At 43.0% G+C, this 17,441-nt stretch overlaps 1 protein-coding gene across 1 annotated transcript in view; it reads left to right on the forward strand.

Moving 5' to 3' along the window:
• Positions 1-17,441, forward strand: part of HIP1 (huntingtin interacting protein 1) — a 174,165-nt gene that overhangs the window by 117,268 nt on the left and 39,456 nt on the right. The window contains exons 14-17 of the mRNA XM_077480445.1: positions 388-571; positions 4,675-4,763; positions 5,529-5,645; positions 10,733-10,834. Of these exons, the coding sequence (XP_077336571.1) occupies positions 388-571; positions 4,675-4,763; positions 5,529-5,645; positions 10,733-10,834 (492 nt within the window). The remainder of the gene's footprint in view (positions 1-387; positions 572-4,674; positions 4,764-5,528; positions 5,646-10,732; positions 10,835-17,441) is intronic.

The raw sequence follows: 17,441 nt of genomic DNA on the forward strand, positions 1-17,441 counted from the left end.
CATGCGTGGCACTTTGCCCGATCGGAATTCTCTACAAACAATCGGACAAAGTTGTCGGAAAATTTTATATCCAGTTCTCAAACTTTGTTGGTCGGACATTCCAACGGAAAAAGTCAGATGTAGCCCACACATGGTCGGATCATGGTCCGATTGGACCTTTTCCGTTGCAATGTCCGACCGCGTGTACAAGGGCTAAAGATGCAGACAGGAATATTAGGAGCATGTAATGACACACACTGCCACTAATTGCTAGCTTTAACAGTTTTATTGACAAAGTGATTGTCCTATCCTAGCAGTGAGACCTAGATTAAACCCAGATGTAGTACTGCCATTAAGGATGCAAAGGAACTTTCTCTACTAGTATTTAATGCGGTTTATTAATTTCAGAGTCATCGGTTGGTTGTTCACCTGAAGGGGCGCATCCAAGAGCTGGAGGCAGAGTTAGCGGAGCAGAAACACCTGAGGGAACAGGCAGTGGATGAAAATGATTTTCTGCGAACTGAACTGGAGGATTTAAAGAGGGTTAAACAAGATACCGAGCAAGCCCAGAAGAATCTTACAGAGATAGAGAGTAAGGAGTTCTTTTTTTGCTTCTCCCTATACAATCTTTATTTAAAAAGGATACACAATCTATATTTTGATATCAATTACTTTGATCATAAATACAAATGTAAAATTGGAAATTGAAAAGGAGTGGTTTGGCAAAACGGACAAACCTAAATAAATGTTCTGTGTGGCTCTACTCTTGTTTTTTTTGCCATATTTCTAGTTTAAAAGCAGATGCTTATATTACAATGTATGCGTTGGTTCACCGAAAAGTCATGCTTCAGCCTTAGGTAAAGACGTGGGCTGAACCACCCTCTGTATTATTTAGTGAGGACTTTAGCTGTGGGATCCCCCCTCAAAAGTGTCTGACTCGGGTCCTACCCGCAACAGATGCTTAGATTTTCCTTTACTTTACTTGGGGTGTTACCATTCCTGAAGAATGAAAACAAGATACAAATCTATCAGGAAAATTGGGACCCCAATATAATGGCCCCCAGCAAGGTATATAGACCTGGGAACTTGGAGATATTGCCATCAGACTCCATGAGAGATGCAAGAAACCATACGTTTGTCTACCTCTCTAGCATCTATCAACATCTGAAATATTAGTCTTGGTGGAAATGACATTTTAAATCGCTTTTGGATTCTAAGATATTAACTTTTACATGTTGTTCCACTATACTTTAAAATAAGTCAGTCCATATAGAATAGAATTCAGCCTGCTTTGTCACTATAGTTATACAGTCTTAATATGGCAGCTACTATACTGTCTTATGTTACCCTTTTTTTTTAAAGTCAGATACGCCTTTATTAAAAATGTTGTCAACAAACACAGACACTCTTACAATTAGCAACACAATAAGAGCACATCATATATGAAAATCATACAATACATACTGCATAGGCGTGCGCAGGGGGTGTGCTGGGTGTGCCTGGGCACACCCTAATCACCCCATGTGGCACAGCTTTACCCTGCGGATAGTTCACCAAAGGCCCTAAACAGGACTCCTAAAAAGAATTGTAAAAAAAAAATAAAAAAATGTAAATAAAAACCTACTGAAACCAACCTCTGCCCTACTGACAAGTTTCCTACTCTACTAACACTGTCCATGTTTTATTACATTTGAGGTGCACACCCTAATGCAATAGGCTGTGACATAATGCATCTAGCAGCATCAGGCAACCTTTTCGAGCACAGTGTGCCAAAAAAGGTTTTCACAGAAATGTCAACTTCAAACTCTCAATCACTAAAAGGATTTTTTTAATAAAGTAAATGCTGTAAACTACTTTAGTAGTGAGAAATTAACATCCTGCACTCTGCAAGTCTGTTTCACTACTGTACCCCTCTGCTCATCTGCCCCACCACTATAACCCCCTGCACATCTGCCCCACCACTGTACCCCCTGCCCATCTGCCCCACCACTGTACCCCCTGCCCATCTGCCCCACCACTGTACCACCCTGCTCATCTGCCCCACCAATGTAATACCTTTCTCATCTGCCCCACCACTGTAACCCTCTGCACATCTGCCCCACCACTGTAACCCCCTGCATATCTGTCCCACCACTGTAACCCCCTGCTCATCTGTCCCACCACTGTACCACCCTGCTCTTCTGTCCCACCGCTGAACCATCTTCTCATCTGTCCTAACACTGAACTTATCTGCTCATCTGCCCCACCACTGTAACCCCCTTTCTCATCTTTCCCAACACTGTAACCCCCTTTCTCATCTGCCCCACCACTGTAACCTTCTTTCTCATCTGCCCCACCACTGTACCTCCTGCACATCTGTCCAACCACTGTACCCCCCTGCTCATGTGTTCCACCGATGTACCGCCTTTCTTCTCCGCACCCCTCTGCACATCTGCCCCACCTCTGTACCCCCCTGCTCCTCTGCCCCACCGATGTAACCCCCTACTCATCTGTCCCACCAATGTATCTCCTTTCTCCTCTGCCCCAACACTGAACCCCCCTGCTCACCTTTCCCACCACTGTAACCCCTTAATCATCTGGCCCAGCACTGAACCCCCTGCTGATCTGCCCCACCACTGTAACCCCCTGCTTATCTGCCCCATCACTGTACCCCCCCTGCTTTTCTGTGCCACTGCAGAGCCCCCTTCTCATCTCTCCCACCACTGTACCTCCTGCACATCTGCCCCACCACTGTACCCCCTTGCTCTTCTGTCCCACCACTGTACCTCCCTGCACATCTAGTCCACTGCCGAATCCTATGCTATTCTGTCTGACTACTGAATCATCTGTCCTAACACTGAACCCATCTGCTCATCTGCCCCACCACTGTAACCCGCTTTCTCATCTGCTCCACCAATGTACCTCCTGGACATCTGTCTCACCTCTATACCCCCCTGCTCTTCTGCCCCACCTCTGTTCCCCCTGCTCTACTGCCCCACCTCTCTAACCCTCTGCTCATCTGTCCCCCCAATACACCTCCTTTCACATCTGCCCCACTTATCTACCACCTGCTTTTTTGTCCCACCACTGAATCCCCTTCTCATCTGCCCTAACACTGTACCCCCCCCCCCCCCTGCTCTTCTGTCTCACTGCTGAAGCCCCTTCTCATCTCTTGCATCACTGTACCCCCCTGCACATCTGCCCCATTGCTGTACCCTCCTGCTCATCTGTCTCACCTCTGAACCCCTCCTGCTCATTTTCCGCACCGATGTACCCTCCTGCTCATCTGCTCCACCGCTGTACCTTCTTCTTATGTATAATATGCGTGATATGCAGAGTGGTTAAAGGAAGTGCAGATGAGACACCTCTACCTGTCCTGACACACTCATCCTGCTGATCCAACGCTTGTATTCAGCCCATGTGCTTGTATGTAATGTATGTGATGTATGTGATGTCACATACAAACATCTGGAATGGATGCGCAATGATGAGCTCAGGTCAGGGGCATTTTCAGTAGGCTTGTGCGCAGGATCATAAGTTGGGCCCCCGCAGCTGAGAAAAAGTGCAGCGCTCTGCGCCACAGGAAAAGTTGGGGGGCGATTTTTATTGCGCTGAATACTGGTTCTGGCTTAAAGGGACACAAAGTGCAGGGGTTCAGTAGTAACTGACGCAAAGGTTCAGGAATAATTTCAACAAAGTTCCCAGAAGCTCAACAGATTCCACAAACTGTTACTGGATTGTGGTTTTCTCAATCACAATGAAATTCCTTCTTTCTGAGATTGGTAGTAGGAACCAAGCAAGTCATCTTCCTCCAGATGGTGGATGGGGCTTGCAGGACTGTGATTGGCTTTAGCAGTGGCCAATGACAGTCCTCCTCCTCCTTCTGGAAACAGGGACCCCCCCCCTCTTTTACAATGTGTGGGGACACGGTGCCTGCCCCTCGGTACAGATTGTGGGGAATTCTGACCTTGGAATGCATTAGTGTCTCACTGACACTTCCCTGTGCTGCTCTGTTGATGAGGAGGGGTCGAGTGCCGGCAAAAGAAGCTTTGTGTGCCGCTTGCGGCACCAGTGAAGGGGGTTGCCAATCCCTGGCATATAGGATAAGAAAGGCAACAAACACAGTACAGACTCAGGCCTAGCTTCTAGAGTTCAGTTCAATTTGAGGGTCTTTTCATTCATACATTCAGTTTGCACTTTTAACATGTAGGTCTGTAGAGAAAATACTACAAATTTTTAGTGCCATCTTTTACTAATTGGTGTTTTTTGTTGCTTTTTGTTTTAATATTTGGTGGCTTATTGTCACTTATAGTCCTGAAGACATAGCAGCAGGGGTAGACTGACAACTCATGGGGCCCCCGGGCAATAGGAGATTATGGGGCCACAAAGTATACACACACACAGTATACACACATAGTATACACATACATGTACACACAGTATACACAGACCTGTTTCTATTGACTGAGAAGGTACTGGAGAGGTGGGGCAGCTATAATCTTCGGATATTTGGACCAAAAGGATGTTGGTAAGGGACATTTTAGAGACAGATGTAAAGAAACACAGATTTTTACATACTTTCCCTGGTTTTACTGAGGCTGGCAACCCTGATGGGGCCCCCTAGTGGCTCAGGGACCTCGGGCAGTGCCCGAGTGGCCCAATGGTCAGTCCGCCCCTGCATAGCAGTGTTTACCCACTTTTTATTTTCTCTTATAGGAAAATCTATAGCTAATGAGCAAAGATACACCAAGCTGAAGGAGAAGTATGCAGAACTGGTGCAGAGTCATGCAGACCTTCTCAGAAAGGTAACTGGTTCTCTCAATTGACACAACAGAACTGTCTAAAGGCCAACATAATTCTGTTTTTGAGTTAAATATATTCAGAGGTACTGACCCAAATCAAGCATGCAGTTTAGAAAGTTAGCGCAAAGTCAGAACTCCTAATCTGAATATTTGTTCATGGTAAGTTGTTTGCAAATACCAAAGCCATAGGACAGTGGTCTCTAAACTGTGGCCCGAGGCCTTTTGCTTGCCTTCATCCTTCCCTTGGGGCACTATTCCTTCCACTGATATGAGACACTATTCTGTCATCTGACACCAACAATTCCTCCCACTGACATCAAAATTGGGGCACTATTCCTCCCTCACTGGCTCTTTGCTCTGCCCCTCCAGCATTTACTGGAGCATGTGGTTGTGGAGGGGACGGGAGGGGGCTGAGAGTCTGAGCCAGCTGCCAGTCAGGCATCTGGGTGGATCCTGACACTAAAGTCAGGATCTCAACAGAGTCTGGATCAGCTGAGTGACGTCAGCCAACATTGCACTCCTGTGACCCACATACTGTAAATAGTAGGGCCAAAAAGAGCTTTGACCCTACTTCTCCTTTAAGCTAAAACCTCATTGGCCATTCTAAACTTTGAGAATTATCATTGTGCCCTACACTGGCTTGTTAAGCTGACATTCTACTGTAGCCAAACATTTTTCTTGCTAGCACTATTGCCAAACATGTTAACATACTGTAAAAGGTGGATGTTTGTTTGGAAAAGGTAATGATGTCTGTGTTTTCTTTGTCAGAATGCAGAAGTCACCAAACAGATGACTTTGGCTCGGGAAGCTCTGGGGGATGTGGAACGCTCCAAGAAAGGGCTGGAGGATTCATATCAACGTGTTAATGAGCACACACAGAGAAAGGTGACAGTGGCAATCCATCTACCTGAGTCACATCTGCTTTTCTCACAACATTATATCACTATTATACAGTGCATCAGGAAAATATTTACAGCTCTTCACTTTTTCCACATTTTGTTATGTTACAGCCTTATTCTAAAATAGATTAAATTAATTACTTTCCTCAAAATTCTACAAACAATACCCCATAATGACAATGTCAAAGAAGATTGTTTGAAATCTTTGCAAATGTATTAAAAAAATGAAAATGTACATACGGTAAGTATTCACAGCCTTTGCTCACTACATGTTAAAGCAGCTTTGGCACCAATTACAGCCTCAAGTATTTTTTGAATATGATGCTACAAGCTTGACACACCTATTTTTGGGCAGTTTCTCTCATTCTTATTTGCAGGGCCTCTCAAGTTCCATCAGGTTGGGGAGCGTTGGTGCACAGCCATTTTCAGATCTCTCCAGAGATGTTCAATCAGGTTCAAGTCTGGGATTTTGCTGGGCCACTGAGGGATATTTACAGCGTTGTCTCATAGCCACTCCTTTGTTATCTTGGCTATGTGCCTAGGGTGGCTGTTCTGTTGGAAGAGAAACCTTTACCCCACGTCTGAGATCCAGAGCGCTCTGGAACAGGTTTATATCAAGGATGTCTCTGTACATTGCTGCATTCATCTTTCTTTTGATCCTGACTAGTCTCACAGTTTCTACCACTGAAAAACATTCCCACAGCATAACGCTGCTACCTCCATGCTTCCCTGTAGGGATGGTATTGGCCAGGTGATGAGTGGTGCCTGCTTTCCTCTAGATGTGCCGTTTGCCAATCAGGCCAAAGAGTTCAATCTTTGTTTCATCAGACCAGAGAATTTTGTTTCTCATGGTCTGAGAGTCCTTCAGGTACCTTTTTAGCAAACTCCAGGTGGGATGTTATGTGCCTTTTACTGGGGAGTGGCTTCCCTCTGGCCACTGTACCATACAGGCCTGATTGGTGGAGTGCCGCAGAGATGGTTGTTCTTCTGGAAGTTTCTCCTCTGTCCACAGAGAAACCCTAGAGCTCAGAGTAACCATTGGGTTCTTGGTCGCTTCCCTGACTAAGGTCTTTCTCCCCTGATCACTTAGTTTGGCCAGGTGACCCGTTCTAGGAAGAGTCCTAGTGGTTCCAAACTTCTTCCATTTATGGATGATGGAGGCCACTGTTCTCATTGGGACCTTCAATGCTGCAGAATTTTTTTGTACCCTACACCAGACCTTTGCCTCGATACAATACTGTCTTTGGAGGTCTGCAGACAATTCCTTGGACCTCAATTTTGAGTGTAATGGCAAAGGCTGTGAGAATTTATGTACATGTGATATTTTTCGTTATTTATTCTTAATAAATTTGCAAAGATTTCAAACAAACTTGTTTCACGTGGTCATTATGGGTATTGTTTGTAGAATTTTGAGGAAAATAATAAATTTAATCCATTTTGGAATATGGCTGTAACATAACAAAATGTGGAAAAAGTGAAGCGCTGTGAATAATTTCCGGATGTACTGTAAATCCTTGTCAATGCGAAAATGTGAACACACTAAAGCTGTATTCTTATTTTTAGACTCTAGTGGTCTTATGAGTTCCACATTTTTATAATAGGTTTTAAACTACCGTATATACTCGAGTATAAGCCGAGATTTTCAGCCTCTTTTTTGAGGCTGAAAGTGCCCCCCTCGGCTTATACTCGAGTCATCGCTGTCTGCCTGCTCGATCAGCGTGTCGAGCAGACAGACAGCGGCCATTCTATTCTAATTCAAAAGCCGCGCCTCCGGCTCCGCCTTCGCCTGTGATAGGCGGAACACTGAATTTCCCAGCAGCCTGTGTTCCGCCTATCACGGACATCCGCTCATCCTCGTACTACGGACGAGGATGAAAGGATGGCCGTGATAGGCGGAACACAGACTGCTGGGAAATTGTGTTCCGCCTATCACAGACAGGGAGGCGCGGCATTTGAACAGGAAAATGGGCGCCGACGAAGAGCGGTGATCCTGGGACGGGACCGGACGGAGGCTCGGCTCGGCTCGGCTCGGGACGGGACGGGACCAGACGGAGTCTCGGGACGGGACGGGACCGGACCGGACGGAGGCTCGGCTCGGGACGGGACGGGACCGGACGGAGGCTCGGGACCGGACGGAGGCTGGGGACACAGGTAGGCTGGACACACAAGGCCTCACACACACACACACACACACACACACACACACACACACACACACACACACACACATGGATGGACACACACACAGGGATGGATGGATGGATGGATGGACGGACACACACACAGGGATGGATGGATGGATGGACACACACACACACACAGGGATGGATGGATGGATGGACACACACACAGGGATGGATGGATGGATGGACACACACACAGGGATGGACAGGCATATCTCACCCTCGGCTTATACACGAGTCAATAGGTTTCCCAGTTTTTTGGGGGTAAATTGGGGGCCTCGGCTTATACTCGGGTCGGCCTATACTCGAGTATATACGGTATGTTGCCATTTTTGTAAGTTCCCTATCTGACCTTTATTTATAAAACATGTAGTAACAAGGCATATAAAAGCTGTACAGTACACAGTGTTGTAACAATAGACTGTTACACAGCGGTGTGCAATATATTAATATAATAAACTTCTGGTATGTAATAGCTCAACATTTACATGTAGCTGCTGATTACCTAGCATATTTTACATAAAACAATGCATAAAAAGGTAATAACTAGAATAGATATATTTGGAGTCTATTCTATGGCATATTGCAGAAGAGGGAAGTGAGTTTACTGAGAAATGACTGGAGAGGTAAGACAGGTTCTCGACAGGTGCCTAATGCGAGCAACGCCACGAGCCTCTGATTTGTATTGGAAATTTTCCTGTTTATGGTAAGGCAGTATTATTTATAGCTATCCATTCTATTATGGTTGGTTAAATTGATGTTTTATACGTCTCATTAAGCTATACTCAGTAGTGAAGTACTCCTGGCTAGTTTCTTGGCTGTTATTCTAACCAAGTAGTTCCAATACTTTTAGCCACAGACCAGTAAATAAACATACTTATCAGGAAAGTTAGGGCTGCTCAACTGGATACTTATTGCGGATCAGTGACTCTGAAATTGCTAAGTTAAAAAAATAGGACAGTGACAGGCTCCATATTTCCACAGGGGTTTTACTGACAACAGTGTTTTCAGCCTACCGTTTTTGTAATTCCCACACTGGCATTCATATCAGATACCGGTAATTCAAAGACACAAAAAAATGCAGGGTGATTTCCAGTTGAAAAAAAATCTGGAATGAAAATGTTTTATATAAAAAGTACAGGACCTGTGCGTTAGAGGTGTATTTAGCAGTTTTTTTGATAAATTAGCTCCCTATTATATTCTGTTTTTCATCCTATTGTAGCACTGCCCTTGTAGGGGTTTCTGAGTATAGTTGTCCCTGGGTCTCCCTCGGATTTTCCTGCAGCCAGACATTTGGGGATTTCCACACTACACCCAGTTGGTTTTGTTTGTATTTATTGGTAGAACTTGGATAGGAGAAGGGATTAGTGGGATACTCCAATTATGCACAGATGAGGACAACTCTCACTTGACCCCAATAAATTGACCTGGATAGCAGATTCACTGCTAGACCACACTATGGCCACGTGGGAAGAAAAGTCTGTTGCTTATTTCAGCAGCAGACTCAATGTACCACCTTTCTTCAGGACACCTACTAGTACCCCCTTTATCTGACACTCGTCCACTGACTTCTCTAGCCTGAAGGGATGCTCTCACACAACAGGCCCTTAGACATAGGTCTGTACTCACTGTAGCCAGAAACAGATCCTTCTAGATGCGTCTCCCACCTAGTCAGCTCTGCAGGACATCTTGGATGCAGCTTCCTCAATTCTGGCCCTCAAGTTGACCACTTGAGGTCGCATGGCAGCCTGTACAGAGGAGGGGCAGCAGCCCCCTCTCTCAGGGTCCCCACTCTCCAGCCAAAGATCCCGAACACATGTGCACCAGGCATATATGCAGTCAGCCAGCATGCCCTGTGGCCCTGATTCTGCCAATAGAAAGGGCTGTAACTATACCTATGCTCCCATTTGTCATCTTTCCTCCCATTGTCCAGTATGCCTCGTCCTATTGTACCAGCACGAAACAGGTAGACAACATGAGCAGCACCTGAGCACAATGAGCAGACCCTATCAATAGATCACTGCTCCCTGGCAGGCAGAGAACACCTAAATTTACCTGCTAGCCTCCCTGATATGCAGGGAGACCGAAAATGACAAACATGTCATACTTACCTCCACTGTGCAGTTCGTTTTGCACAGAGTGGCCCTGAACACTGTCTTCTGGGCTCCCCCGGTGGCTCTTGCGGCTCATCCCCACATCAGATAACCCCCAAGGAGAAGCTCTGTCCTGGGGGGTTTACCTTGCGGGCGTGCTCCCGAGTCCATAATTCGCCCTCCATAGCCATCGAATGTGTGACTCAGCCCCGCCCCCGGCACACGCGTCATTGGATTTGATTGACAGCAGCGGGAGACAATGGCGGCACTGCTATCAATCTATCCAGAGAAGAGCCAAGAACCTCGGGCAGAGGAAGAGCGTGTCCCCGCCAGATGAAATTTCCATCATAGGATGCATTCAGGTGAATAAACACAAGGGTTTACAACCCCTTTAAGTTTTAGGTTGTTTTTTTTATTTCCTTACCCTTTTTGATTGATCTTGACTTACAGCACTGTAGTTTGCAAACAGTTCAGAATAAGAGCAAGTGAAGTAAGCAGACTAGAAGATTAGTCTTAATGAAACCTAATGAAGTGCAACACAGGATGTTACATTTCCAGATTAAATGTCTCCAGAGGGGAATAAAGGAGACTTCAATTCATTTGTAAAACATGAATAATATTCCAGAGACCTGTACATGAAATAGTTTTTTTTTTTTACCTTCATTAAGCAAAAGTGTCAAGCAGGGAATTTCCTTGTTAAAGACGTAAAGGTTATTTCATTTAACAATGTGATTACAGTTTAAAGAATGATCTGGAAAAGGTCTTGTGAATAAATCAGGGTATTTTTTTATATGTAGGCACAGGAGCAAATACAACAAATGGATGGATTACAGGGGGCACTAGAGAGCAGTAAACAGGAGATTCAGCTTCTGAAGAGCAGCATGCAAGCTTCCAAGCAGGTATACTGGTTTAATTATCATCACTTTTTACAGAATGACTTCTGAGTGTTACCGGCCTCAAAATGTGAATTAAGAGAGCCGATGATTGTAGACGCGATGAGACAAGGTGATCAGCTTGGCGTGGACTGCAAAGAATCACACAAACAGCATGAGATATGACCACTGACTTTATGGCTGGAAGTAGTTTAATTTTACATAACAATACATCTTTTACATTTTTATAGTCACATGTTTATAACCATTAACAATATATATAATACCGATTTTAACTAAAGTATTTTAAAACATAGTTACAACAATGAACATTACTAAATTTAATAACATATATATCCCTGTTATTCAGTGTTATAGATAATTATCTTTATCTCTCTGGTACACTTTAAGTGTGCAATAATCATACTAGCAATGCATTGCTTTAATACAAATATTTTCATGGTAGTACTCTTTTTTAACCACTAGATGGTGCACATTGCATGTCTGTATGATGCAATACATAAGCTTTACATACAATAGGTTTTTTTCTATATTAAATAACAGAAAACATGTGCTTCTATAAATCTATGCAATTTTCAATAAATCAGGTTTAAATATACCTATTTAGAAAGGTTTAGTGTTTATCATAGACATTTGTTCTGACTAATGCAGTATTTTCATGTTCTTATGCACTTTTCACTTGTTTCTGACACATGCTGTTCTAAACTTCTAATTACAGAAAAACTATAGCATAAAATCTGCTGAGACTTTTTCTGCATCTGCTCAAGATGTTTAGGAATCTTTCTATCACAGGTTAATACAGATTAGGAACAATTTAGAGTACATACCTGCAAAGAATCACACAAACAGCATGAGATATGACCACTGACTTTATGGCTGGAAGTAGTTTAATTTCCAGTCACATGGTGTGTGGCCTTATATAGACTCTGTTTGTGTACCTTCTCTGCCATCTACTGGTTATTAATAGAATAGAAGGGACATGTTTAGAAATATAAAAAAAAAATGAATATTTACTTTGCTTTGGGGTGTCTGTTTTGTGACCATATAAACCCCAGTCCGTCACATGAGCATGGCTTGGCTTACTTTTTGTAACTGGTTCTAATCATTGTAATGAATTGATTACACATGACCTATTTATTTGAGAAAGGGATTCATATAGGGGGTTTCTTGCTGGCCACTGAGATCCTCTAATTTGATTGTGGGGCCACAAGAGGCAAAGAAGAAACCTCCATATACATATCCATTTTTAGTAGATGCTGTAAGGTTAACCACCCAACAGTTCTTATATCTTCTTGTGACCCTCACTGATGAGCGTTCTCTGCTTGAGTTCTGCCCACCTGCTATGGGTCACTGTGTGGAATTGTAGTCCTCTGTTGCAATGCATGTTTGTTTAATTGTATAGAGAATGTAAAAAGGTGGTGAAAGGTGGGAAGGTATAGAACATAGAAGAGTGACGGCACAAAAAGACCAAGCTGAGTCTGCCCCCTTTTTATGTTTTTTTTTATTTGCTTTTCATTTTTTTTGTCTTAATATATCCCAAGCATATTTAAATTCAGTGACTACCTCTGCAATAAATATTTCCAAGCATCAACTACTCTTTTGATGAAATGATACTAATCATTTCTAAGATTAACTTTCAACTATCCTGTTGCTAGTCTGAAGTCATGTCTTCATTTTCTTGGTCTTAGCTTCAAACTAAAATATTGCTTCCCGAACCTTATTCACGCCCTTAATGTATTTAAAGATTTCAGTCACATTCCCCTTAAGCCAGGTACACACTAATGCCGCGTAAACACACGACCGGAATTTTCAACGGACTAGGTCCGACGGTCTTCCTGACGGATTTTCAGCGGAGATCCGATGGACTTTCTGAGTGAACAGACTTAGCCACACACGACCGGACTTAGTCTATTCGAAAGTCTGTTAGTTTTGAACGTGATGACGTAAACGGGACTAAACAAGGAAGTTCAATAGCCGATAGCCAATAGCTGCCCTTGCGTCGTATTTGGTCCGTCGGTCTAGCACACAGACGAACGGTTTGCACACTAAAAAGCCAAGTCCGGTGGACAGATTTGAAACATGTTTTATTTCTAGGTCCGTCTGACTTTTGGGGAAAAAAAGTCTACTGGAGCCCACACACAATCGAATTGTCCGACGGATTCCGGTCCTCCAGACCTAGTCTGCCGGAAAGTCAGATTGTGCGTACGCGGCATAACAGTTTTTTTGGTTTGCACAAAAAAACTGACAGCTCTAGTCAGTGCCGCTGTACTAACCATGCAAGGTTAGTACAGCAATCTTCCCCGCTGAGCTGAGCGTTCTGACAACGGGATGGCCATTGGCTGAGAGCACTGATCAGGGGGTCAGCAGCATGCATGGTCAGCTTCTGTCAGACATATCAACATCATTGTTTTTTTTTGGAACCGGCCGTTGTTTCCCGACATTCGGCCCGTGTGTATGGGGCTTTACCCTCTGTACACATTACTACTACTACTGATATGTTTAATCTCCCAGACGTTATACCATTTTTGTCTCTGAACTTGTTCTATCTTATCAATATCTTTTTGAAGTGAGGTCTCCAGAACTGTAAACAGTTTGCTAAATTCAGTTTATCTAAAGATCTATGTAGATGAATCAGGACCTTCTTTCCCCTGCTAATGATTCCTCTAGTGATTGTCGCCAGAATTCTCTTTGCTTTACCCACTCCCTTCCACACTGTTTGCCCATTTTCAGTCAATAAGCACCCCCAAATTTTTTGCTTTTGTAATTCCAACCAACACTGTAACCCCAATATTTTACTGTTTCAGATGATTCATTATACTGCATTTGGAAATATTGAACTCATTTGACCAATCTTCCAGAAATACCAAACCAAATACCATGTTACAGGCATACCAACCCTATTGCACACCTGTGTGTTATCAGCAAAAAGACTTACCTGGCCCACCAAACCTTCAAGTGTTTCACTTACAAAAAAATTAAATAGAACAGGGCTTTGTACAGAGCCTTGTGGTACATCACTAGCCACTGGTTTCTGTCTTGAATGAACCCCATTAACAACTACACTTCTTCATCCAACTGTGTATCCACTGAAGCACCCAAGGTTTAAGTCCTGGCTTATACAGCTTTATTATGAGATCGTTTTGTGGATCTTATCAAATGCTTGGTCCAAAATATTTGTAATATAGTCAAAATTCCAGTCAGAGTAGCCTAACATGATCTGCCCTCAGTAAAACCAAAAAGGTGTATTTTTGAAATGATCATTGATTTATCCTTTTAGTTGTTCTACTACAGATGTTAAACTTGCTGACTTGTACTTGCTAGCTTCTTCCTCGCTACCCTTCTTATGGATCAGCTGTCTGCCAGTCATGGGAATGACTGATTAACCACTTGCTTACTGGGCACTTAAACCCCCCTCCTGTCCAGGCCAATTTTCAGCTTTCATTGCTCATGCACTTTGAATGACAATTGCGCAGTCATACAACACTGTACCCAAATGACATTTTTATAATTTTTTCCCCACAAATAGAGCTTTCTTTTGGTGGTGTTTGATCATCTCTGGGTTTTTATTTTTTGTTATATAAAAAAAATGATATATTTTTATATTTTGTTATAAAATTTTACAAACATGTAATTTTTCTCCTTCATTGATGTACGCTGATGAGGCTGTGCTGATGGGCACCGGTGGGCTGCACTGATGGGCACCGATGGGCTGCACTGATGGGCACTGATAAGATGGCACTGGTGGGTGCTTATAGGCGAAACTAGTGTGCACTGAGAGGTGACACTGAGAGTTGGCACTGATGGGTGGCACTGAAGGGCATTGATAAGTGGCACTGGTGGGCACTTAGAAGTGGCACTAATAGGTGGCACTGATAGGTAGCACTGATAGCTGGCAGTGATGGGCACTGATGGGTGGCAGTGATGGGCACTGATGGGTGGCAATAATGGGCACTGATCGGCACTGGTAGGATACACTGATAGTTAGCATTGCTAGGTGGCACTGATTGGCACCACTGGTACACATTGATAGGTGGCACTGGTCGGCACTGTGGGCACTGGAAGGTGGCAATGGCAGGTGGTATGGCATCGGGTACTGGTGTGCACATATGAGGCAGATGTGCCTCCTTCACCTTCGTGACCAATGTCCCTTGCGCATAAGCCAGTGATTGGCTTTTTTTTGTGAGGAGAAAAAAAAATTATTACCAAGCTTTTGTTTACACACAGGATCAGCTGTCATTGGCTGACAGCTGATCATGTGGTAAGGGGCGGGATCGGCCTGTTATTCGTATCTGTGATCATCTGAGTCCCGGTGACTCAGTGATCACACCGTGAGCCGCGCGTGCCCACGCTGCCCTGCGGGGAGCGAGCAAAGGGGAGGACGTCATATGCGACCTCCCGGAAATTCAGGTCCGCGCTGTAGCCCTCATTCGGCTATAGCGTGGACGTCAAGTGGTTAAAAAGATAATTTAATGGTCCAACAACTATACCTCAAAGTTCTCTTAGAACTTTGGGGTAACTACAATTAGGACCCATTGCTTTATTAAGCTATAATACAGTATTAAACTCAGAAGCAAACATTTATTATATTGCAGCTTACCAATTCTTAGATGTGATGGCTGCATTAATTTTCCTTTTCAGGCTTTTTTCATCTGTATTCATCTGGTGTTCCATCCAAGTAAGTCTGTTGTTTTTTTTTCAAAAGCACAAGCTCTCCAGCAGAATGTATCAGTTTACATGGATGAGACAAACCATTAAACTAAAATTATCAGCTTTTGTTTAATTATGCAAAACCTTTTTTCGCAAAAGAAAACAAACTGTTTGCTGTAACTGATTATAAAGCGTGTGCTGGAGTTCAGCTTATATTATTTAAATCTGCTAACACATTTAACACTACCCTCCCCCAGACTGACAATGCTGCTGTCTGCTGTGCCTCCTGTTCTGATTCTTCCAGAGTTGTGTATTACTAATACAGGAGGTTTGTAACTGGCCAGGTCACCAGGTGAAAAAAGAGGGGAAAAAGCCAAATTAAAGAAAACTGATGCAGTCACCACATCTAATGATTGGTAATCTGTAATATAATCCATTTTGGTTTTGGGTTTAATACTTCTTTAAGCAAGTCAGTTCATCTGCTGCCTCTGTCTTTGAAAATAAACCTTCACTGCTTGAACCAATATAATCCTCAATTTGTTTTGCTACATTCTGGTCTCTCTCACCTTACTTATTGTAGCCAGTTTTAATTTTTTTTTGATCTAATATTATTTTTCCTTCTTGCCATTGATTTACCTAAAAAGGTTTTATCTCCTTTCATAATGGATTTAGCAATTTCCTACTCTTTCTCTTTTTATTGTATCTCCTACATGCTGATTTTTTTTTCTCCCTTATCCTACTTACCTCTGTAGTGAACCATACCATGGTTTTCTCTATCGTTACTCTTAGTAACTTGTCTAACATATAACATGTCTAATTGCCTTCAAGGTATTTGTGCCTACCCATTACTGACCCCTGACATTTTTATGCCAACCTTCTAATTTATTTTTTCAAAATACAGCCCAAATTTTCTCCCACTTCAACATCTGACCATCAATCCCCATTTCTCAGTACCAGGTCTAGAAGATGATCTCCTCTAATTGAGCTTTTAAATTATTTTTTAGAGAAACCTCTTTCAATACCTCAACATATTACTGCTTGTAAGCACAATAAAAAAAAAACTCTGGTAATATTCAGCAGGTTGAAATATAATATAATTAATGCCTATATCTGGGGAAAGAAAAATCTCCCCTGTTCGTGGGACTGCCCCCCCCCCCCCCCTGGACTGTCCCTTGGCATCCTCACATTTATTGCATGGCTGTGGGCCCTATGTTGGTCTTGATCCCATCAGAACACCTGTAACTCCCGGGAAGCGACGTCTGCAGGGATTGGACATACAGCACAGAAGGAGCCTGAGAAAGCGACCCCTAGACCTAAATGAGCATTTAATTAATTAATTTAAGTGGTGGGGGCAGTGCAAGGAGCATTGCATTTTTATTTCCCTGGAGTTCAGTTTTAACATATATTCCTTTAATGCCTTCATTCCTTTAATAAAATGTAATTTGAGAAGAAAGTACAAACACAAATACGGCTTCTGTAACAACCTCAATGATGATACCTGCCTCATTTGTACAGTGGGGTAAATAATTATTTGATCCCCTGCAGATTTTGTACGTTTTCCCACTTACAAAGAAATGAAGGGTCTCTAATTTTTTTTCATAGGTGTATTTTAAATGATAGATATCAACCAAAAATCCAGAAAAAGACACATGTAAAATAAGTATTTGATTCCCAAGCAAAATATGACTTAGTAGAGAAACCCTTGTTGGCAAACACAGAGGCAAGATGTTTCTTGTAGTTGGTTACCAGGTTTGGACAAATCTCAAGAGGGATTTTGATCCACTCTTCTTTACAGATCTTCTTTAAATTCTTAAATGAGAAATATGGGAATGCAAACATATGTAGTACATGCTACCCTCATACCTGCATTGCATTTCTTTCTTTCCCCAGTCCTTTAGTTTTTGTAGAATAGTCTTTTAAAGATCCCAGAATCAGCCTCTAATGGTTCTTTCTTAGTTCAAATGTT

Source organism: Lithobates pipiens, unplaced genomic scaffold (genome assembly GCF_037356315.1).
Source record: "Lithobates pipiens isolate NorthernLeopardFrog02 unplaced genomic scaffold, aLitPip1_a1.2 Scaffold_16, whole genome shotgun sequence".
Classification (NCBI taxonomy): domain Eukaryota; kingdom Metazoa; phylum Chordata; class Amphibia; order Anura; family Ranidae; genus Lithobates; species Lithobates pipiens.